This window comes from Lepidochelys olivacea (genome assembly GCF_965140295.1).
Source record: "Lepidochelys olivacea isolate rLepOli2 genome assembly, chromosome: 7".
NCBI classification, from domain to species: Eukaryota; Metazoa; Chordata; order Testudines; family Cheloniidae; genus Lepidochelys; species Lepidochelys olivacea.
Window position 1 is genome coordinate 113842041 of NC_140417.1, and position 25474 is coordinate 113867514.

At 44.6% G+C, this 25474-nt stretch overlaps 1 protein-coding gene across 8 annotated transcripts in view; it reads left to right on the forward strand.

The window, feature by feature from the left end:
• The window catches only part of ABLIM1 (actin binding LIM protein 1), a 321669-nt gene that overhangs the window by 172658 nt on the left and 123537 nt on the right, over nt 1–25474 (forward strand). For all 8 annotated transcript variants that reach the window (XM_084634868.1, XM_084634873.1, XM_084634874.1 and 5 more), the window contains exons 3-4: nt 1580–1763; nt 5378–5487. In XM_084634868.1, coding sequence (XP_084490994.1) covers nt 1580–1763; nt 5378–5487 — 294 coding nt within the window. The remainder of the gene's footprint in view (nt 1–1579; nt 1764–5377; nt 5488–25474) is intronic.

The following is a 25474-nucleotide window of genomic DNA, read 5'->3' on the forward strand; positions in this document are numbered from 1 at the left end:
GGCTTTTCAGTGAAATTGGAAGCCTCATAGGTCATGTTTTCTAGACCTGTCATCATTTTTGTCGATCTTCTCTGGATTCTCTCCCATTTGTCCACATCCTTCCTGAAATGTGGTGCCTAGAACTGGACACAATACTCCAGTTGAGGCCTAATCAGCACGGAGTAGAACAGAAGAATTACTTCTCATGTCTTGCTTACAACACTCCTGCTAATACATCCCAGAATGATGTTAGCTTTTTTTGCTACAGCGTTACGCTGTTGACTCATACTTAGCTTGTGAACCACTGTGACCCTCAGATCCCTTTCTGCAGTACTCCTTCCTAGGCAGTCATTTCCCATTTTGTATGTGTGCCACTGATTGTTCCTTCCTAAATGGAGTACTTTGCATTTGTCCTTATTGAATTTCATCTTATTTACTTCAGACCATTTCTCTAGTTTCGCCAGATCATTTTGAATTTTAATCCTATCCTCCAAAGCACTTGCAACCCCTCGCAGCTTGGAGCAACTTTTCCAGCCCCTGTATTTCCATGCAGTCTTCTGACTCTGAGGACTGCATTTGTGCATCAGCTGTGAGAGCAAATAGAATATAAAGCAGCCACTTCCCAGTAAAGATATAAATTGCTGATGATCAGGAACAAATTTAACACTAAATGTACCTGAGGGAGGGCCGATCTCTTCTCCTTCAGCAATTGCCTCCAAGTGCATGCAGCTGCATCTACAACAAAACCAAAACACTGGCCCAGTGCTAAGCTACTGCACCATGCACATCATCAGAACTGGGAAGCAAAAGGGGTGTAGCGCAGTTAAAATTGCCCATAAGGCATTTGCTAGATGATATTATGTGTGCATTCACTGGAATTCAGTTAGGAGCAGTTTCACTCAAAGGATCTGCCTTCAGGGTTTTGTTTTCTTTAATAAATAAAAAGGGCAATCGCTGTAACTCTAAATCCTATAGACCTCTGTGCTGGCATTGCAGTGGCTTCCAAGGACACGTTCCCTAGGACACTGCAATCTGCACAGAATGTGCAATTTCTTAAAATCGGATTCGAAAGGCAGATGAGATTAGGTGATCGCAGAGTGTATTGCATGGGTGAGTGTTTGCAGAAACTTGCGAAAAAAGCATGGCCCTTAGTAACTGCTGAACGTGAAGCCAGTTCCTTTGCAGCCAGTATCTTCTTCTACATCCTTTAACAATATATAATCTAGACTCTCCAATTTTATTGTTCTTAACTGTTTTTCTTTGCAGCTCTGGTGAACTATAATGTGCATGTTACTGACAGACTCATGACAGTGGCTAGGGCCCCCACACAAGCTGCTACTGTGCAGATTTCGATAGACCGCTATGCCAGTGAACAACCTCTTGTAGCCAGAGAATGTCAGTCATTCACCGCGTCATGTGCTGGGCCGAAGAAAAAGGTCTATTATAGAGGGGACTGAGACTACCAAACTCATCTTGTTTGTGACATAACCCAGATCTCCTAAAGCATATGGGGGAGGATGCTGTTTGTACAGCTATATATTTCCAGCCTGCCAGTCTGGATTTGGCTTGTAATTGATTTGTGCTTGTTTTGTTTTTCCAGTGTGTGGCTGTGACCTGGCCCAAGGAGGTTTTTTCATTAAGAACGGGGAATACCTCTGCTCTGTGGATTACCAGCGCATGTATGGAACCCGCTGCAATGGCTGTGGGGAATTCGTGGAAGGAGAAGTAGTGACAGCTCTGGGAAAAACCTACCATCCGAACTGCTTTGCCTGCACTGTTTGCAAGTGAGTGAGTTCTTTCTGTGATGTTAACCTTATAACACAAAATAACAGGGAGAAGAACTGCTTTGCCACAGCGTGCAGTTCTAAAGACGTGTTTTCTATTAGAAGGTGCTTGGTTGGGAATGATTCGTTGTCACCTGAACTTTAGGGAGTTCAAAATGCCCATTAGTTTATCTGAAAAGCATCTACCAGCAAAGCTGTGTTGCTAGATATAATACCCTGTAACCTCTCAACACGGCTTCTGTCACATAGGAAGGAATTTAACATCCGGCTATGTGGGATAGGTTATAAAGGGCATTACGATACTGGGTTTCACATTTGGCTGAACTCAGAACCAAAGCATTTCAGGGCCACATTTTAAAATAAGGAATCTTCTGAGAGTTGGGTACGTACTTAGTCTACCCTTTTCTGTCTGTGAGTTCTGGTGACTCTTGGGCAGCTACAAAAAGGGCTCTTCTTGATCAGGGCCCCAGGCTCCCAGTCCTGTTGCAATGTGTCTGTCCCTCTTTCCCCTTCACACCTGCTACACTCCCCTGTGGTCACTAGGAGGAGCTCTAGAGTGAGGCTCACTAAAGCATGAGCTAATTTTATTCACATGAATCTATGGGAATACTTGTGTGGGTCAAATTACTTGTGCTTAAATGTTCTCAGGATTTGGGCTTAATCTTCTTGCTGAGGATTGGAAATATTGCCTCAGCTGGTCCACAGTTGCTCCCAACCAATACACTCTGACATAGTTTAAAGCTCTTTTTCAGCCAGGCAGCTGGTCAACTAATATTGTCATCGGTTTCAGTCAAAGAAACACTCTTTCTGTGAATGGAATAATATGGCTTAGAAATTTTAGACAAATTTCATTTCTTTTTTCTTAAATCCCAAACAAAATACAGAAAAGAAAGTGAAGAAGGAACGTTCCAGTCTTTTTGGTTTGAGTACTTGGTATTATGGGGCATCCAGTATGCAAAGGTCAAAATGATTTTACTGGATTTATTGTACTCACTGGAAGGACCCAATAAAAGAAGGAATGGATCCCCAATGTAACGGGAGTAGCATCTTCTGAAACCATAGTATATGGTATGGAGAATAAAATTTCATTGTAACTATTAGCATAGTGGTAGTGATTAGAGGCTTCAATCAGAGATCAGCTCCTGTGATGGAGTGTTAACATCTTCAGGACCTAAGTTGTGGTCTATATTTACAGTTTTTGCTTTTGGAGTGACTTGGAAGAGATTCCCACATTTCAATGGCTAGCCAGCTGGTGTGCTGTGTGTGATGCTTAGTGTATTAATAACTGTCCCACTCTTACTCTGTGCTTTCCCCTCACCCTGTCTGTTGTATCCACCCGTTGTCTCATCTTATACTTAGATTATAAGTTCTTTGGGGTCGGAATTGCCTTCTGTTATATGTTACCAACTCATGGCCCAATGGGCCCTTGATCCTTGCTTGATGCCTCTCAATGATATCACAATGCAAATAATATAATTATAATTTCCTATTTTCCACACTATATATTACTGTTTCTGAAGATGCTACTTCCATTATGTTTCAGATCCATTTTTATTTCATTCTATTCTGAATAAAACCATTTTGGCCTCTTTGCATATTGGATGTCTGCGGAGTATGAAGAAAGAAGGTAGCCACTAATAACCAGAAGTCATCTTGAGTGTGGAAAGTTTAAAAGAAGCTGGAACTTTTTTTGTATGATCTTAACTCTCTATTGGATACTATCCCTGAATGTTGGAGGTTATGGGGCAATTTCTATACATATGCTTGTAGGCTATTTCATTTGAGTAGTTCCAGCAGAGATTAACACTTACTACCTCTCTATTCAGCCCAATTAGAGATCAGCATAACTGAAGATATATTTTGATTGACATCATTTTGGCTTTTTCCTGGTGAGCATGGAGATGGACCTAAGCTATCTGTTTCTGAGAAGTTTAAGCTTTCATTAAAAGCAAAACCAAGAAGAAATAAAGCTTCCAAGCTTTTTGATTGTGAAAATCTTCCAAAATGAGTCAGAAGCAAACTGATGCAGTGGTTTTCTTGAGTTTGCAGGCAGCTTGAGGTGCCTCTGCCACTGCTTATAGTTTTACCAGCAGAAACAGACTGAAATTAACAAGACAACAGTCAGTTTCACTTCTGTTAGTCAGAAGCATGTAGATAGCAGTGACACCATTCCATCTTGTGCTATGAGGAGCAGCAGAGACAGGCACAGGATTTCGCAGGGGAGGAGGAGCCAGGAGAAAGTGTCTAGGGTTCAGTTACAATAGCTCCTGCTTGTAGCAGCCAGTAGCCCTGCTGAGGAGTAGAGCAGTGAAGTTCTCCAGCAGCCAAGAAGCTTTGGAATGGGGAGAGGTTCCTCTCTTCCACCAGCTAGAGGTGGGGAAGAGAAGGAGGCTAAATTTATTTGATACCTAGAGGTTGTATGAAAGAGGGTGCCATTAAGCAGGGTTCAAATGTGGTCTCTGTGTCTCTATCAGGGGGATGGCAGTGGGCAGGGCTTCTGAATTACCACACTTGTCTTTCATAGCTGCCTTGGACTAGTAAATTTAGTCCAGTGGCAAATAGGTGTCTGGTCAAGTTTTCAAGTCCTGATCTAAGTGTTTTGGTCATAATTTTTAAAAATAACAATGTGTATGGACTGGCACTGCACTGAAGAATTCATATCCCATGTATGTTACAGGAGTATTTCCTAAATACAGTAAAAGTAAATGATGGCCTGAAACTTGTAGATAAAATGTAGCCCATCGACTTGTGTGGAACGAATAAAAGACTTGTCATCATGATGTTTAACTGTGTGTTTTTGCAGAAAGAAACTGATGCTGATTTATTAAGGACACTTCTGCTGCTAATATACAGTTCTGGGTGGGTTGAGATGCAAGCAGTTTGAGAATTTTTGCCTAATTTTAGTGACCTGGTGTAAAGTGCTGGATCTGGCAACCTTAAAGGTAGAAATCTTCTGTTTATCCACAGAATGGGTACCACAAGGTTCAGCAGCACTGCAAGCTTCTTTCCTGCTGCCCCACCAGCAAACCTCAACCTTGCTTTAGGGGTGGCCCTTGTCCTCTACTGACACAGTGGGGGTGGCTTTGTAATGTAGGTACCTGTTTAAAGGTCTAGGAATGGCATGTAGCCACCAACTCATTTCATGTGACTATAGTCATAGTTCTGACTGTCAGTCACTGAACCTAGCCCAGTTTGGTGAACCTTTGAGTGGAACAACTCTATATTCCTTCACCAGCCCTGTGAGCTGTCCATCCACCATTTCCCTTTTGCCTACTCCTCCCTATTTTTGGGTGCCATTAGTGACGTGCTAAGGCTATCATTGTTGTAGCTGTTGAGTCTAAGTGAACTCCGCTGTCTGCTTCTCTTTAGATACTGTGCATCTGATATCTTTAGGAAACCAAAATACCAGCCAGTCTAATCTCTGCTCTCCTCACAACTGAGAAACCTTTGGCTTTCACTCAGCTGCCTGACTTTGCCATGGCTGCATTTCAGATGTAGTGTCTGTAAGATATTGATTTGCACCAGAGAAAGGCAGCAGGTTCAGGAGATGGGAAAGAGAATGAATTTGCTGGATTAAACTTGAATAAAGCTCACTTTTCTCTTTTCCTCTCCAGACGCCCGTTTCCACCAGGAGACCGGGTTACCTTCAATGGAAGGGATTGTCTCTGTCAAATGTGTGCTCAGCCAATGTCATCCAGTCCAAAAGAGATTTCCAGCTCAAGCAGTAAGTATGCAAAAGTCTTTCCTAAGCTTCTCATATGTCCAGGAGCCTCAAAAGTTTGCCATGTTTTAGTTGTTTTGAAACCAACTTGGTTGATCCTTATTTGTTGTGAGGATTCTGGCTAAGTTCTGATCTCTGGGAACCCATTACTTCTTAGCAAGGGCCCTAGAAAGGCCTATGTTACTGTGGATGGCAAACACAAATTGACAAGTTAGAATCTAAACTAAGTCACCATGACCTCTGTCTGAAGCTATTCTGAAAGAAACAGTAGATGCCTTTTTTAGGCACCAAATGGGCTATTAATGATGAAGAGGACGTTTCAGAATTTGTTGGTCATAGTTTTTCCAATGTGTAATTGCACAGGGTTAAGTGTTCTGTTTCAGAAGAGGATGGTGTCAGGGGAAATACATTCTTGCCTCTAATCTGTAACATTTAGTGTAATTACATTATCTTCTAAAAATAGTGCCAGCATGATTGTCTGAATCATGCCTCCAGTACAATGATAGTTATGTGAACAAAATCTCAGGAGATATTTTTATAAAGGCTTTGGGGAGGGGATATAAGGAGATTGGAAAATATATGTGCTTTGTTCCTGTATTTGAATGCTTTTTAAAGCAAATAAAAGTTCACCCATCCACAATATATTACAGTGCAACAATGATTTTTATCCATGGGCATCATCAAAGTTAGAGATGGAAAAACCTTTTAAATACTCCAGCTCCTCCCTTGAGAATGCAGAGTTGTTTCCTGCAGCACATTCTTTAGTGGCTTATCCAGTCTAGTTTTAAGTCCCAAGTGATGATGCTTTTATCACTTCCCTACCAGTATTGGACCTGTGCAAGGAAAACTGCTCTATATTTTGGGGGAAGAGCGGTAAATGCTTTGAGATTCTAGGATGAACGGTGCTATATAAGTGTAAATCTGGCTTATATCCCTATTCTGTTGATGAGTAAACAGAGGTTCAGATGTTATGTGGCTTGACTGAGATCTCAGTCACTTACTGAAGTGGGAAATGAAAACCTGGTCTCTCTACTTCTTGTTTCTCTCTAACTACTAGACACACACTCTCCCCAGTGTCATGAAATGCCTTGGAAGTGAGTCATCTTATAAACTGTAAGTGCAGGGACCAAATCAGTTGGGGAGAATCCAGTTACCTTTAGGGCTGTTCTGAGATCTAAGGAACGATCTGGTATTTACACTTCTGAAGCCTTATGAACTAATGTAAATATCCCAGAGGTACTGCAGGCATGGGAATGACCTGGGATCTGAGAGATCCATGCTGGGATCTAACTTCTTGAATTATTGTCTGTTAGGAAGGGTAGTCCTCTATGAACATATAGGCTATAGGGGTTATAGATCAGTAAGGCTATGTTTTAGTCACAGGTATTTTTAGTAAAAGTCATGGTCACAGGCAGTAAACAAAAATTCACGGCCTGTCACCTGTCCATGAGTTGTACTATATACCCCTGACTAAATCTTGGGTACTCGCGGGACAGGTGGCCTGGGGACACCGTGGGTGCTCTAGGGCAGGGGGCGGCCCAGGAGTGCTCGGGGGCCAGGGGTGGCTGGATGCGCTGCCGCTGCTGCTGGGGGGAGGGTGTTTGGCAGGGCTGGCAGGCTCCCTACCTGGCTCCGCGTGGCTCCCTGGAAGTGGCAACATGTCCCTTGGCTCCTAAGTAGAGGCATGGCCAGAGGGGCTCCATGCACTGTGTTGGGCCTCTGCCTAGGATCCGAGGGACACATCGCCGCTTCCGGGGAGCGCCTTCCCCCCCCCCCAAGATAAGCGCGCCCAGAGCTCTTGCCCCCTCCCACGCCCCAACCTCCTGCCCCAGCCCTGAGCTCCCTCCCACACCCAAACTCCTGCTGCTGCTGTGGGGGCTGTGGTGGCCCAAGACTGCCCCAGCCACACTGGCCGCTGCATAAGTCACAGCAGTCCTGGAAAGTCTCAGATTCTGTGACTTCCATGACCTCCGTGACAGACTCGCAGCCTTATAGATCAGTCTGTACCAACAAAAAAGCCACATATTCTGTGTTTGGGGGAGGGAGGTATTAATGGCTTTTATTTCAGAAAAAATGTTTACATTGGTTCTTGTAATCTATTATAGTAACTTTCTGCTAGTTTTAATGCTTCATGAAATGATAGTTAATGATTCTAAGGAATGGTAGGAGGAAAAATAGCAGAATAAAGGCAATGGATTTCCAGGAGGCAGATTTTAGGAAACTTAGAGAAATGATAGGTAAGATCCCATGGGAAGCAAGTCTAAGGGAAAAGAGAGTTCTGGAGAGGTGACAGTTTTTTAAAGAGACATTGAGAGTAAAAGAGAAAACTACACTGATGTGTAGAAAAGATAGAAAGTATGGTAAGAGACCACCTGGGCTTAACCAAAAGATCTTCAGTGACCTGAAACTCAAAAAAGAGTCCTATAAAAAGGGGAAGCTAGGTCAAATTACATAGGATGAATGTGAAAAACCAACACAAGCATGTAGGAACAAAATTAGAAAGGCCAAAGCACAAACGTGATTAAACTAGCTAGGGAAAGCATTTTACAAATATGTGAGAAGCAAGAGGAAGACCAAGGACAGGCCCACTACTTAATGAGGAGGGGAAGGCAATAACAGAAAACGCAGCAGTGGTTGAAGTGTTAAATGCCCTTTTTTGTTTCAGTTTTCATCAAAAAGTTAAAAAGGATTTGACAACTAAAGTTCTAAACATCAGTATAAATGGAGTAGGATCTCAGGCTAAAATAGGAAAAGACCAAGTTAGAATTACTTAGACAAGTTAGAATTACTTAGTCAAGTCAGCAGGTCGTGATGAAATACATCCTAGAATACTTAAGGAACTGGCTGGAGAGGTATCTGAGCCATTAGCAATTATCTTTGAGACTCATGGAAGTAGGGAGAGAGACCAGAGGACTGGAAAAGGGCAAATATAGTACCTATCTATGAAAAGGGAAATAAGGACAACCCCAGGGAATTATAGACCAGTCAGCTTAACTGGAAAGGTAGTGGAGCACATAATTGAACAATCAATTGGTAAGCACCTAGAAGAAATTAAGGTGATAAGTAACAGTCACCATAGATTTGTCAATAACAAATCATATTCAACCATCCTAATATCCTTTTTTGACAGGCTAACAAGCCTTTTGGATAGGGGGAAGCAATAGATGTGGTATATGTTGACTTTAGTAAGGCTTTTGATACTGTCTTGCATGACCTTCTCATATACAGTGTAGAGAAATATAGCCTAGACTAACCTGCTTTAAGGTGGGTGTACCGCTGGCTGGAAAAGTATACTGAGAGTAGTTATCAATGGTTCACAATCGAGCTGGAAGGGCATATTGAGTGGGATCCCACAGGGATCTGTCGTGGGTCGGTTCTATTCAATATCTTCATAAATTATTTAGATAATGGCTTAAAGAGTACAGTACACTTAGTTTGCGGATGATACCAAGCTGGGAGGGGTTGCAAGTGCTTTGGAGGACAGAATTAAAATACAGAATGATCTTGACAAACTGGAGAAATGGTCTGACTTAAATAGAGTGAAGTTCAGTAAGGACAAGTGCAAAGTGTTACAATTTGAAAGGAATGATCAGTTGCACAAATACAAAATGGGGAAGGACTGCCTAGGAAGGAGTGCTGCAAAAAAAGATCTGGGAAGTTATAATGGGTCACAAACTGAATATGAGTCAATGTAATACTATTGCAAAAAAGTGATCATTCTGGGATGTATTAGCAGGAGTGTTGTAAGGAAGACACTGGAAATAACTCTTCCAGTGTACTCAAAACTGATAAGGCTTCAGCTGGAGTACTGTGTCCTGTTCTGGGCACCACACTTTGGGAAAGATGTGAGCAAACTAGAGAAAATCCAGAGGAGAGCAAGAAAAATTAGTAAAGGTCTAGAAAACATGACCTACAAGGAAAGATGGGGAAAAATTGAGTTTGATTAGTCTGGAAAAGACCGAGAGGGGACATAACAGTTTAATTTCATAAAAGGCTGTTATAAAGAGGAGGGTGCTAAATTGTTCTCCTTAACTGCTTAGGATAGGACAAGAAGCAAGGGAGATTTAGGTTAAGACATTAGGAAAAACTTCCTAACTGTAAGGGTAGTTAAGCACTGCAATAAGTTACCTAGGAAGTAATTTCTGTCACTGGAGATTATTAAGGTTAGACCATCACCTGTCAGGCATAGTCTGCTTCATTCTGTCGCAATTCAGGGGACTGGACTAGATGACTTATTGAGGTCCTTTCCAGTTCCACGTTTCTATGATTTCCTGCATTCTAAGAGAGACCACAGACATAGTAATTTTGTATTATGCTTGCGCCTAAAGGTCCTAATGAGAGGTGGGGTCCCACTCTGCTACGTGCTGTAAAACCACAGTAAAAGAGCCTCTAACAGCTTTAATATACTGCTGGGAAACCTTTGTGTGTCTTGTAATTTTTGTGAATGGACTTGTAGCTAGATACAGTTATAATTTCTGGAATTTCTGGTCATTTTAGTGCAAAGTTTCACCAAAAAGAGAGAAAAATAAAGTTGGGTGCAGGATGTGTTCATAAGTCTCAGAGAGTCTAATGAAGAGTCCTCTTAATATATTTCTTCCAAGCGATGCCAGGTTACTTCAACTCTGTGGCACAGTAGACTGACATATCTTGCTGACACTAATGGATAAATTGTAACTAGTGTAAAATATTCCAGATCTCCTCCACTTGCTCCTGCAGGCTGAGTCAGTCATCATCAATCTTTGCTGATGTCTTTTCCCGTCTTTTCAGTAATGTTTGTAATTCAATTCCATTCAGAAGAGACTCTCATTCTTTGAATATGTCTGTTTTATGTCACGTACTGTGGTCAATTTCCTCTCGTGACTCTTAAGTAGATTAATGAGGAAGCTTATTTCAAAGAAAGTAAAGGTGGCGGTGGAGGAATGTGGTAGGCAGAAAGTTCAGGATTGACTGATTGATGTCAATCCAGTCAGTACACTGCTGCCTCCTACTGGCCGTCTTGGGGATTAGCTCTGTCCGTCAGTACACACTCTCCTGATGGTGCCTAGAATCATAGAATATCAAGGTTGGAAGGGACCTCAGGAGGTCATCTAGTCCAACCCCCTGCTCAAAGCAGGACCAATCCCCAATTAAATCATCCCAGCCAGGGCTTTGTCAAGCCTGACCTTAAAAACTTCTAAGGAAGGAGATTCTACCACCTCCCTTGGTAACGCATTCCAGTGTTTCACCACCCTCTTAGTGAAAAAGTTTTTCCTAATATCCAACCTAAACCTCCCCCACTGCAACTTGAGACCATTACTCCTTGTCCTGTCCTCTTCTACCACTGAGAATAGTCTAGAACCATCCTCTCTGGAACCACCTCTCAGGTAGTTGAAAGCAGCTATCAAATCCCCCCTCATTCTTCTCTTCTGCAGACTAAACAATCCCAGTTCCGTCAGCCTCTCCTCATAAGTCATGTATTCCAGACACCTAATCATTTTTGTTGCCCTTCGCTGGACTCTCTCCAATTAATCCACATCCTTCTTGTAGTGTGGGGCCCAAAACTGGACACAGTACTCCAGATGAGGCCTCACCAATGTCGAATAGAAGGGGACGATCACGTCCCTTGATCTGCTGGCTATGCCCCTACTTATACATCCCAAAATGCCATTGGCCTTCTTGGCAACAAGGGCACACTGCTGACTCATATCCAGCTTCTCGTCCACTGTTACCCCTAGGTCCTTTTCCGCAGAACTGCTGCCTAGCCATTCGGTCCCTAGTCTGTAGCTGTGCATTGGGTTCTTCCGTCCTAAGTGCAGGACCCTGCACTTATCCTTATTGAACCTCATCAGATTTCTTTTGGCCCAATCCTCCAATTTGTCTAGGTCCCTCTGTATCCTATCCCTCCCCTCCAGCGTATCTACCACTCCTCCCAGTTTAGTATCATCTGCAAATTTGCTGAGAGTGCAATCCACACCATCCTCCAGATCATTTATGAAGATATTGAACAAAACCGGCCCCAGGACCAACCCCTGGGGCACTCCACTTGACACCGGCTGCCAACTAGACATGGAGCCATTGATCGCTACCCTTTGAGCCCGACAATCTAGCCAACTTTCTACCCACCTTATAGTGCATTCATCCAGCCCATACTTCTTTCACTTGCTGACAAGAATACTGTGGGAGACGGTGTCAAAAGCTTTGCTAAAGTCAAGAAACAATACATCCACTGCTTTCCCTTCATCCACAGAAGCAGTAATCTCATCATAGAGGGCGATTAGATTAGTCAGGCATGACCTTCCCTTGGTGAATCCATGCTGACTGTTCCTGATCACTTTTCTCTCATGTAAGTGCTTCAGGATTGATTCTTTGAGGACCTGCTCCATGATTTTTCCGGGGACTGAGGTGAGGCTGACTGGCCTGTAGTTCCCAGGATCCTCCTTCTTCCCTTTTTTAAAGATTGGCACTACATTAGCCATTTTCCAGTCATCTGGGACTTCCCCCGTTCGCCACGAGTTTTCAAAGATAATGGCCAATGGCTCTGCAATCACAGCCGCCAATTCCTTTAGCACTCTCGGATGCAACTCGTCCGGCCTCATGGACTTGTGTACGTCCAGCTTTTCTAAATAGTCCCTAACCACCTCTTTCTCCACAGAGGGCTGGCCATCTCTTCCCCATGCTGTGATGCCCAGCGCAGCAGTCTGGGAGCTGACCTTGTTCGTGAAGACAGAGGCAGCTCCCCACCTAGTTGGCTCCTCTAGCACTTGCACCAGGAAATTGTCCCCTACGCTTTCCAAAAACTTCCTGGATTGTCTATGCACCGCTGTATTGCTCTCCCAGCAGATATCGGGAAAATTAAAGTCACCCATGAGAACCAGGGCGTGCGATCTAGTAGCTTCTGCGAGCTGCCGGAAGAAAGCTTCATCCACCTCATCCCCCTGGTCCGGTGGTCTATAGCAGACTCCCACCACTACATCCCTCTTGTTGCTCACACTTCTAAACTTAATCCAGAGACACTCAGGTTTTTCTGCAGTTTCGTACCGGAGCTCTGAGCAGTCATACTGCTCCCTTACATACAGTGCTACTCCCCCATCCTTTCTGCCCTGCATGTCCTTCCTGAACAGTTTATAACCATCCATGACAGTACTCCAGTCATGTGAGTTATCCCACCAAGTCTCTGTTATTCCAATCATGTCATAATTCCTTGACATCACCAGGACCTCCAGTTCTCCCTGCTTGTTTCCAAGGCTTTGTGCATTCGTATATAAGCACTTGAGATAACGTGCTGATCGCCCCTCATTCTCAGTATGAGGCCGGAGCCCTCCCCTCACAGACATTCCTGCCTGTGCTTCCTCCCGGTATCCCGCTTTCCCACTTACCTCAGGGCTTTGGTCTCCTTCCCCCGGTGAACCTAGTTTAAAGCCCTCCTCACTAGGTTAGCCAGCCTGCTGGCAAAGATGCTCTTCCCTCTCTTTGTAAGGTGGAGCCCATCTCTGCCCAGCACTCCTCCTTCATGCCATCCTCCTTGGCTGCCATCACATCTGCTCCCGGACCCACGTTGCTCCAAGGACTGCGGCGTCATCTTCAAGACACAGCCTTCTGGCCGTGTCATGTTCTGTGCTCCCCCCTTTCAGAGGCCCTGCAGTCAATGGTCCAGCTACTTCCCCAGAAGCGAGTGGGGGGGACCTGGGCCTGCTCACTACTACAGGTCCTGGCCCAGGGACATTGTAGATGGCAACCACTTGCTGTGTCACCTCTAGCTCAGTACATTTCCCTGGGCCACTTCCCCATGGCCCCAGCACCTTCTTCACCCTTACCTCAGGGCCTCAACATGCTAGTTCTATCAGCCAGCCAGGAGCTCCCCTGTTTCTGCTCAGCACTGCTCTGTCCAGGATGCTAGCTTCCATTCACTTGCAAGGCACCCAGTCCTCCCTCCTTGAGCTCCAGGGAGGAACTGACCCTGCTTTGCCTTGTGGCTTCTTCTTATACGGGCCTCTGGGCCCAAATTGGCTGCTCCTCGCAGCCCCTCTTCTATTGGCTGCTTCCTGCACAGCCTTCCTATGCCTCTATTAACCCCTTACAGGCCATAGTGGGGCGGGCGCCCCATCACAGTTCCCACTAGAGCTTTTTCTGATTTGCAATAATATTAACATGCAGTTTGCTCATCAGTGTTACTTCAAAGTTCGGACAAATGAAAGGCAAGTTGACAACTCTTCTTGGAAAGTTTTAAGTGAAAGCAAATGCCTTTTATATACAAGAGTTAATTCTCTTTAACATAACCCTGATATTACTGCAACCTTTTCTAATGCAATGTCAGTGGAAATCAGAAGAAAAAGCTACTGAATAATTCATCTCTTGATTTTCCCTGGAATTACCTGGGGTCCTACTGCAACCTTACCCATTTTACATGCTTGATATATTTCCTCAACTCCAAACACATTATCTTTAACAAGTAAGGCTTTTTTTTAAAAAAGAGCTGTTTCAGTCTGTACCTCTTTCTTCTGGTTTCCTTGGACGACTTCCTCTCTCAAAGTACAGCAGCAAAGTCTTAGTAATCATCATTCGTAATGTAGGCATGCCAGCCCCCTAAATACTGCAAGCCCTAGGTGGTGAATTATTCTTATTCTTATTGATGTTAACAGAGAATCTGAGGTAAATGCCTGCAAATAGCTCTAAAAATGTAATGGACTGTGTTTTGGTACCTTAACTTTGTTTTATTTGACAACTTGATAAATGTGAAATGATCTACAAAGGTGAGGGGATATATAGCCAGATGCCTAGTGGCTCACATGTGATGAGAAATGATGGCATTTGAAAGATGCCAACTCCGGGTGGAGAGAGGGTGTAGGGACATCAACTGGAATTTTAAAAGTGCATTGTTGGAGACTAGGAATCTGGATTTCTGGGTTTGGTTCCCAGCACTGCTGTGTTGTAACTATGGACATATCAATTGATTAGCCTCTGTTTACCCAGCTGCTAAATTGGTAACATGAGTCCTAACTCTGAGAGCTGTTGTGAAGGTTAATTTAATCACTGCTTATAAAATGCATTGAGATTCTGCAATGAGAGATGCTATGGAAGTGTACAATATTGTTAGAATTCTAACTCCTATGCACCAGGAAGCAGAGTAGCATTCTAATTGAGTGTAAGAGTCCTTGCAGCTAGAGCTAGTCAGAAACTTTTCAGTGGAACTGTTTTCCATTGGAAAATGCTGCTTTGCTGAAATCTAAATGTTTCTTGGAAATGTGGTGATCCTGATGGCATTTTCGACAGAAATTTTTTGAAAATGATTGAAAATTGAAATCATATTTTGTTCTTTCTCATTTCACTTAGAGCTTCATATTTTGACTTCATGTTAATGTGTTTGGACTTAATGTTAATATAATGTTGAAGATCAATAATATTTTATATTTACATATTATAATATTTTGACATTACAAAACTAAAGTTTTCAATAAGGTTGTTTAAATGTGTCTGAATCAAAATGTTACAGAATTTCTATTCCACAAAATGTTTTGAGATTTTGACTCTTGATCTTGATTTGGGAGAAAAACAAATTTTGAAATCTCAAAATTTCCTGTGGGATGGAAATTCTGTTTTCCAACCAGCTCTACCTCCAGCAGAGTCATGCTGGGCTCAAGGAACATATCTGCCTGCTCAATCTCTTAGTGTTTCCCATTGTTCTGTATTTTCATCCCTGTCTCGAACAGGCTGTCCCTAGGATGGCATTTGGTAGACAGAGCTCTGCCTTTGACCCCTAGTCGGTCTCTAGTATGCAGGCTGTGCAGTTGTCCCTACTACTTCCGGTGAGCTAACCCCAAGTTATGAAAGCACTTTGCTAAGCCTTGCTCCTTTTTATTTTTGTCTTGCCATTTCAAGGGGGATCATAGGATGTAGCTCTTCCTTTGTAATGCTTCTTTCCGATGTGTGGCGCTCAAAGGTGATATTGAGCAATAACTCAGTAGTGCGGGGTTGGGACCATTTTGCCGTTCCCATATTACTTAAATGACAAGAGCATCCTGACCCGATCCTTGGCAGATGGGAAAGGGGCCTGGGAGTGATCTGGAATCAGGCACGGTACAGAAAAGGTTGAGAACTACTCACTGCTGCCAGCCATTGAGGAGAGGCAGTCACTCCACGGACAGCTCCTTCAGATCAGCCAGGATGCTAGTGTTACAAGGTAGATAATGTGGAGTGGAGCAAAGATTGATTGCTCAGTGATTATTTGGTATTTTCTCTCCCTCCACTTATCCAGCACTTCAGTAAAGACAGGTATCTGGATCAAAGCCTTTCTCCCCACACATACAAGCTTAGTATGGAAGCTGTGGCTTCCATCATATTCTAATTTCTTCCCCCATGCCTCTAAATTGAAACCACCATCTATTAAATTGAGTTGCTTTTCCTGGATGCTTTGTATGTAAAGGGGCAGTTACTAAATGAGGATAGTTACAAAATAAGCATACATGGTTATTGTACTGCATACCCTGTATATGCATGATGGTAGTGCAAATGGCTTCATTGGCCAGGAATGCCTTTTAGTCTGTGTGCATTAGGCACGGCACAGGCAGCCCTTCCTCGCTGATGTGGGTCTTGTCACTGCTATCCAGACCAGATCTCCATACTCTGTACATAAGGCTATCCTTGAAGACCCTTGGCAGTTTCCTCAGGTGCAGAATCAGGTGGCCCACTTTGCAGGGCTGATAGGTAGGAGGAACACGTTTCATCAGTGCTCTGCAGACTGCTTTGGCTTTCTTTTCACTTCCAGTTGCAAGCTGTGGCATTGATGATGATCTGCAAAGCCCTGTATGTCACCCTTTGGATAGTGCCTCTCTCCATATCTATCACCATGGCATTCGAGGTCACGTGATGTGCTTTTGCTAGCAGTTCTAGATTTGTACATATGGGGGTTTCTGGCAGGGCGTTGGTCTGACAGAGCCAGTTTGTTAATCTTCAAGGCATAGTGCAAAGCTGAGCTGTTCACGTAGGCTTTTGGCAAAGGGGTGTTCTTGTTTACTGGATTCTGTCTGTCTTAGGTAATATTCTGACTTGTTTTTAGTATATGTTAACGGGCCCAGAAACAATTGTGAATAGTGAATAAAAATAGTAGTCTATGTACTGTAATTCTTTGATGTTAATGTAACCATGCTCTGAGCCCTTTAACCAAACAATTGAAACATATTTGCTCTTACTATATAGTAGCATTATTCAAAGTACCAGTCAAAAGAATATTATTCCTGGGGGAATTCTGCGCCAAAAAATTCAAAATTCAGAACACAATATTTTAAAATTCTGCAACATTCTGAATATTATATTTGTCAAAATAACACAATATAATCACATCAGTTTCAATTATTTTTGGTCATTTATTTCAAAATACCTGTCAGCAAGTATGTCTGTTACAATACAGACAACAAAAAAGATTCAGGAAACGTTTTTTGACAAATAGATTCCTGACTAGGCATATTAATGCAGAACTCTGAGTAATAATTCATTTAAAGTACAATACAGAACTGTATTTCCCGCACCCCTTAGAAGCAGTGCAAAAGCTTGGGGAAGTCAGTAGTAATGGAGGAGCTGAGTGAGAGGGAAGTAAATTCCTGGGAAGGAGCCTGGGTGTGAACTTGGAGGGTTGTTGGTTATGGGAGGGAAAAGTATGGAATAGGTTTTTTGGGGCCTGGGGAAGGATTCTTAGGGAGCTTCCCTCATGCAGACGCTGGCTGACCCCTAGCCTCTCCCATTCAGTCAGGTACATCTGTCCCTGTCCCCAGGTGTTCCTATAGCCCCATGTGTCCTTGCACCCCCTGTCCACATGTGTCCCTCCACCCCCACTCAGATACCCTTTCCCCCGTCCCCATGTGGCCCTGCATCTAAGTTCCTTCTAAGCCGCGTGGCCATGCAGCTGCCTATTAAGCCCCATGCAGGGGCTCAGGGCTGCAGTGGGAAGAGGCGGCCCTCTCCACCAGCCCCAGCATGGACCTGCCACAGTGGGGAGAGGCACCCGGCCCGAGTGCAGGCCTGCTGCGATGGGAGAGGCGCCCCTCCTCACCAGCCCCAGCAGGGACCTGCCCTGGATTTGCTGCGGGAGAAGAGCCCCTCCCTCGGTCTGGCCCAGGCCTGCCAGAACTGCCAGGGAGAGGAGTCCCTCCCTCGGCCCGGCCCAGCCCTGCTGGAGCTGCTGCAGCGGGGGGATAGACACCTCTCCTCCAGCCCCAAGCTGCTGCTGCGGTCAGAGAGGGCTGGGGGGAGTCCTCTCTCTCTCTCACTCTCCCCACTGCAGCCTCAGGGCAGCCTGTACCCCAAATGCCTCATCCCCAGCCCCACCCCAGAGCCTGCAGCCCAACCCTCTGCCCCAGCCCTGATCCCCCTCCTGCACCCCAAACCCCTCGTCCCCAGTCCCACCCCAGAGCCCACAACCCCAGCCAGAGCTCTCATCTCTCCACATCCCAATCCTTTGCCCCCTGAGCCCCCTCCCACATTCTGAACCTCTCGGCCCCATCCCCACCACATGAATTTAGTTATGTGCACCAATATGAAGGTGATGTGTCACACATCACCTCCATATTTGTGCACATAACAAAATGCATTCTGCACATGGATTTAAAAAATTAGAGGGAACATTGCCCTGCACCCCCTTTGCCTGTCCCTGTCCCACCTCCCACTGTCCCCATGTGTCTGTGTCCCCACCCAGCCATCCCCTGTCCCTATGTAGCTCTGCACACCCTTCCCCAAATAGCCCTGCACCTCCCTCCCCCCTGTGGTCCTGTGCCTCCACTCCCATTCAGCCCTTATGAGCCCCTGTCTGGACACACCCCCCAGCACCACGTGATGTCTGTGTTTCCATAGCCCCTGTCTCGTGACCTGGACCACTGTGAAGAAGGCAGGCTCTCTCTCTTCCCTCACTGGTGGGGATCTGCAGCTTTGTTCTATTGCCACAGTGCCCTCTGGTGGGCAAAGGGCAGAACTGCAGCAACATTTCAGCAGAAACTTTTTTCTGTGCAAAAAATTAAAAATATGTGGGGCTCATTAATTATGCTCATGTTCAGTAGCACAGAATTCCCCCAGGGGTAGAATATGTAGAGTATTGCCCAATAACTCGACATTACATTAGCAGATATGTAAGTGCAGTTCCAGGAAAAGTTTCCCCAGAGATGAGTGTGGCAGTTCTAGGAACATTGGAAGCTCAACTGTCACATTCAGGAAAAGTATGTCAGGAACCTAAGGTCTCTCCAAGGGTATGTGGGGGAGAGAATTAGTTGTTCCAGGCATGGCGTAATGTAGGTCTTGGATTGCTGGTGTTATCAGGACTAAAAAGTCTTCATAAAAAGTGCAATTAGATGTGCCTTGTTGCTGCTGCTGGAGTAGAGACCTGTTTGGGTTAGTGTTCTCCAAACACAACAATGGAAGTTTACTCAAGATAGTCTCCAGAAGTGGTGACACAGAGGTTGCTGTGCTGGGAGCAGGTGTTAGACAGAGGGGCTAGTTTGCAGTGTTTGCAACTTGTTCAGAAACAGGAACCTGTGTGAATGAGTCGGTATGGTCAGAAAGGATGACTTAGTGCAGCATAGTACTAATGGCATTGTCAGTACCTGCTGCTGGCTTCTGTATCACCTCTGACTGGCCAAGGAGAACAACGGCCATTGTAGATACTCAGTGGGGAAGATTCTGGTCCTGAGGTGTGCTGAGTGCCTCTTCTGAGATGCTGTGCCCCTCAATCCTAAGGATCTTGTGGGTTTGGTTCAATGAATACCTAACGCTCAGTGTTAAAACTGAAATTGGTTCTGTCACCCAGACTGTAATGCGCCTTTGTGCAAAAATAAATAGGTATGTGAGTGTCAGTTAAGGACAGAGAATCAGGCTTAAGTTAGGAATCTCTGCTTCGTTTGGTCTCTTTCACAGCCCCAATTTTCATATTTTTGCAAAGTGCTGCTGCCCAAAGGGTGTTCAGGTAAAAGTTTTTTTTCCCGCAGGACCTGAACCAGTAGCTGTTTTATGCTGAGGCTTTACATGTCCCATTTACTGGGTATGTCAGAGCTGTGTAGCTTGTGGCTGTTTTCAGATTTCTTCCACCTTACTCTCACTGAATGGTCTCCGACTCCACAAGCAGGTCCATGAAATCAGATGGGCTTTCGGAGCAGGATATTAGCAGAATCTCACCTGCTGTCTGCTGTATCCCAGGCCATGAGCTGCTGCAACCAATGAAGCATTGCCTCCTCCCACGGCTTCAAGAAACCCCATACTTTTGTTCCATGGACTAACAGGCCTGGGAGTGCTGCGGAAGTTGAGATGGCTGAGTGATCAGACACACAAGGGGGTGAAGTAGTATCTTTTATTGGACCATCTTCTCTTGGTGAAAGAGAGAGGCTTTCAAACTACACAAAGCTGACCCTAAGAAGAGCTCTGTGTAGCTCGAAAGCTTGTCTTCTTTCACCAACAAAATTGGTTCAATACAAGATATTACCTCCCCTACCTCGTCTCTCTAATATCCCGGGAGCAACACAGCGACAACAACACTGCAAACAGTGGCTGAGTGATGGCAGCTGAGATACGGTGATGTTTACAGCTATGCAGGTTGTCCTGCAAATCCACCATGCTATTCAACTAGTGGCATTACATACTGAGAAATCTTACAGCATCCTGGATTCAATTAAGAGTGCAACTGTGAAGAGAACTGCCTACTCTTCATCTATACTACAGAGCAGTGACAGCTCCAGCTGTTTATCCCCAGGGCAGAGGGGCTTCAGCTGTGAGTGCTGCTTGGGGGTGGCGGGGGTCAAACTGTCAGTGTCCCACAATGTCCGACACAATGAAGTAGGTGGAAGAGCCCCTGGTGAGGTCACACACCACCGACAGAGAGGGACATGAACTACGGCAGTAATTATGGCGGTGGCTGTATGTTGACCTACTTAATTTTGTAGTGTAGACAGTGCCCTAGGATCTGGAGAACTGATTTTGCATGCGGTGTATTGGCCAAGTAAAGCAGGGTCTAACTCTCAAATCGGTGGCATTCTGTATATTTCACAATAACTTTTGAGATCTGATCAATTCCAGGATATCAGTGAATGTTCTAGGCATCAATGACCAGAACCCTCTTGATTTTGGGGAAAATTGGAAGAACCAAAAGGGGGAAATGGGGGAGACAAAAAGCCCCTGGCATCTGGTTAGCACCTCTGTAGGTGGCTATAGATCAAAGAACTGGTTGTTGGCAGCCATTAACACCTTCCAGCATAACAATATCCCCTATCTCAGCTCTGTCCAATCTCCCAATAGCTAGAGTTTCAAAATGCTGACAACCTGAAAGAGAAAGGAAAGAAAGAAAAGCATGGGGCGAGGAATGGGAGCACATGCAGAATCCTGGGAATAGGGGAAAGAATAATGGGGGAGCCACACATGCCCCCTGGTATGGACAGAATGGGGAGAAAGGTAATACACAGACCCTGGCAGGTGGAGAATGGGGGACCCTGGTATTGGGGGGAAATTGGGGTGCACAAAGCCCACACAAGGACACACACGGGACACACACGGAACCTCTGATGGGGAGAAGAGGAGAAGGGGATACTCAGACCCCTGGGGGGAAGGGAATGGGGTATTCTTGAATGGGGAAAAAGTGGGGCGTTGGGATAAAGGGAGAATGAGGGAGCACACACTGCCCCTGGTATGGGGGAAAGGGGCTATATGGAGGGTTGGTGGGAGTCTCTGAAGTAGAAGGGGATGTCACACAGGAAGGTTTAGTGGGGGATAGAGGGATGCGAGAAGCCCATGGGGTGTGCAATGCACTCAGTCTACAGAAGCAAAAAAAGTGTGCAATCTCTAGTCCTAAACTCAACAGCTTTTCTCCACTTTGTTTTACAATGCCAGCGTCACAAGGTTACTGTACCACTGAAACACAGGGCAAGCATGGGGCCTAAAATCTGGAAAATGCTGAATGATCTCTCAGGCGGCTAAATATTTTGATAACTCCCAGAGCTATTTGCAGACATAAGAGGATCCTGGCCACCTAGAACGTTCTGTATGATTGAAGACCTGGTAAATATTCAACCCTTCACTTCTGGAGAGCTGGCTTCCTGTGTCAGTATCTCTACTGGTTGGAGAAAAGCAAAGAGCACCATTCTCTGAGCACCATTCTCTCATTGCCTGTCGGGAACACACAGAACTCATCAGAAGAAACAGAGGCGACTGCAGCTGGGTGATGTGGCTGAGGATTATTACAGACTGCAGAGTAAGTGATTATGCTTGGTGAAGAACAGCTTGTTTCCCAGGCAGCTAAAAGGGAAGCTGGAATTCCGTGCAGCTAAACAAAGCTTTTGCTTTCATGAAGAGCCCTTCATAATCGAGGCATCGCAAAGCACTGACTAGTGAGTCACTGCAGATAATGATAGTGCAGGGCCTGCACAGGCAAATGTGTCAGCCATCATGTGCTCACAATAGCTTGTGATCATTGGTGACCGAATCATTTATGATGGCCATGATTCCAAAGTGCAAGTCGCAGCCTGAGGCTTTCCAAGTTCTTCCGGGACCTCCAGTGAATGAAAGTGAAGATCAACTAAGAAAAACATTTAGTGGAGGCCAACCATCCTTGGATAGGTAGTCTGGACTCCGCCAGATCCATCTTGACCAAGACATAGCTAGGAAACTGGCCACAGTGATAAGCAATTTGATTCTCTTTTTGAGAAAAGGTTGCTTTGATTCACTGGCTGTTTATCACTCAGAACATCTCGATCAACTGGGACTTTGTGGATGCTGCCAAGGAGAAAAAATAAACATATTTTCATGTCCCTCATAGCCCCTGCAGAAGAGTCCAGAATTCTTTACTCCACTTACCTGACACCTTCCAAGTCTCCCTTGTCTCACCTATTTACATCAACCCTTTTTGCTTTCTCTGCAGAGAATCTACTGTTAGAGGGAGGTGCTGACAATGACTAGGTGGACTGAGGTTGATTTGTTATATTCATTGCAGTGGGAGTTTTGCAAGGAGTAATACTAAGGAGTGAAAGACTAGGCTGCATGTGTATCAGGAGGGAATGAGATGTGATGCTGGGAGAAGGTAGATGTTAAGGTGACAATACAAAGGCTGGAAAGTGTCTGATGAAAATAGAAGATAAATGGGTGGCGGGGTCTATAAAACGGAACAGTGAGTGTACAGGGAGTAAAAGAAAAGGAGTACTTGTGGCACCTTAGAGACTAACAAATTTATTTGAGCATAAGCTTTCGTGAGCTATAACTCACTTCATCGGATGCATTCAGTGATGCTTATGATAAATGTCTGGTGTGGTCTACTGGAATAGACTTCTTTTAATCAAATCCAATCAGGCCTCAAAGCACCATTGCTTTTTTCTTACCCTTCCCAACTGGCGTGTTTAGAGGAAAAACTACAGTCCAATGGAGTGTGTTTGTATACATGTGTGTTTGCACACCAACTAAAATGCTCAATTGAATTTAAAGGGAATCTGTCCACTTGAAATCTAATCAGTTACATGAAGTTCCTTTTGGCTGCATGAGATCTCATCCCAATTTGGTGGCTTTATAGTCATGTTTCCCTATTACTTTTTGTTTTTCCTTTCCCTGCTGGTTACTATGCAAAAAAAACCCCACAATCAGGAAAAACTAACCCACTACACTGGGGAAATGGTGAAAATAACTATTCGCAAAGTGCTGTCAAATGAACCAAGTAAACAAACTGGAAAAAAGAATTTTTGTTATCCCTGTTGGCTAAAGTAATCTGAGGAAATGCTTTACAATGATAGGTCAAAATTGTTCAGACAACGTGGTTTTTAACTCAGTGGAGTCCCTTTTACATTTTACAGAAATATTAACCAGTGTATTATCAAGACAGGTTATCATTAAGTTCACATAGATTTGTGTGTTAAAAGCCAATGCTACCAGGCTGCATCGTTTGTGATTTGATTCCATATTTAATCTATTAAAAGGACCTTATCAACGTATGTTTCATAATTTTTTTAATTGCCTTCCCCCCCCCCCCACTTGCCATTCACAATTCTCTTTGAAACTGAGCTCAGTTTCCCTCAGGAAATTTATCTCCCTCCATTGTGTGCACACTGCTTTTCATTGTAAAATTGCCCAGGAATGCAGGGCTGCTGGCATGGATTTGTTTTGCTTCCAGTGAAAAGGGAACTGGCACCTTTTATTCTGACATGGGTGGGCAGATCTGATTGCAAGATCGATGCCTTCAACACTAAACTTGGATCCAAATCTGACATAGAAAAATCCTGATTTTTGGTGGGAAGGTTCAAATCCATATCCTGAGCTGAACTTTTGTAGCTCAGCCTCTCTTAAAAATAAACAAACTGTTTTATTATTCTGGTAGCGCCCAAAGGCGTCAATACCATACAGATGAGTAATAATTGGTACTTGGCAAACAGATAGAGATTGGTCACATTTTCAACCTTTTGCAACGGTGTCCCAAGTGAGTTCAATAAACTTGCATGGTCCTAATGAAATTCTTGCATTTTTAAAACCAGAAGCAGTTGTTAGGATTTCCTTATTCTGCGGTTAATTGTTTACCTGGAAGAACCCATCACGGTGCTTTGCCAGCTTTCAGGAATAAGAAAAGAAAAGTGATCAACCTTCAATGGCCCCAGGAGCCCTGTTGGGAGTATCAGTACTTTACCTGGGTGTATGAAAGCCATGTGAAAATAGTGAATTCTGCAATATGATTTCAGAGCTGCTATTTACTGCTACTCATCTTAGCCCTGATTCGGTATGATCTTTAAGCACATGTAATTTTAAACAGGAGTGAAGATTCCAATGAAGACTGCTCGCTTCCTTTATTTAAAAAAAAAAAAGTGGAAAAAACAAACAAGTAAAAATGCACACTCTGATTTGTGTTCCCCCATGCTGGTGCGAAAGGGTGTCAGTTCCATGTCTCTGTACCAGCTGATGCCTTGGTACCTGGCTGGGGACATGGATTCCCTTGGGATCTCCACAATAGGGGAGGGAGCAGTTTCAAGCTCTGGCTAAATGCCTGCTGCCAGGGGCTACTCGGGAGGATGAGTGCATCTTTTGGGAGACCTACAGGTGTCCCTTAACATCCAGCACTGCTAATGTCTTGGTGCAGACTCTCCGGGGGCGAGGTGGGGAGTACATTCAGGTGTGCTTTCCCCCCGAGGCCTCTGCCAGTTAGTATGATGGCAGAAGCCAGAGCAGAGCTAGGTGACCTCTTTGCGTAATTTGTGAGGTGTATGGGAGGATATGGGTACACTCGCTGACAGATTTCTGGGAAGGCAATCCAAACAGCCTTGAGTGAAGTTTGTACACAGCATGCTCAGGGTTAATGCAGCAGTATCGGCTCCGAGCCCATCACGCTGGAGTGCTGCATGTGATGTGATCAAGCTGTGGGAAAGCTACGCTGCCATTGGTCAAGGGGAGGGAAAGAGGAAAAACCCATTAATTTAGACAGTGACAAATGAGTTGCTGTGCAGGATGCCTAGCTGTTTTGTCAGATGTGGGGAGTGATGCAGAAGCTGCAAAGGCAAATGTATTTTCTGTCCAGATCTTCACAAGCGGAGCATCGTGGATGGCAGCTCATCTGTCATTACTATCCCAGTGTACAGCTTCATAGGGCTCTCTAATGAGGCTGTACATGGTGCTTGAGGGATGAAGATCTTAATGATGTCTTTAAAATGTAATTCTTCCCCCCCTCCACCCCCCGCCCACATTCGGGCAGACATTCGTGTTCTGTTTCAATAGCCCTTTGTTTCTTGTACTTGCTTTAGCTCTCTGGACACTTCAAATGCGGCACTGTTATGGACTATAAATGTTATGGCGAGAAAATATGTAGGGGCGTATCTTTAGACTGAGCTAGCCTAGTCAGAGCGCGTGAAAGAGACGAGGTGTGTATGGGATACAGTGTATGGGAGCTTTTGGAAACCCCTGCATTTTATATCACTGTGCAGAAGATGTAAACATCTGGGAAGCCATGCTGTGACGTGTTTAGCTTGTGTTGTGCAGAGAGACGGTAACATTGACCACTCCTGCCCAAAGCCTGAGTAATTTGGAC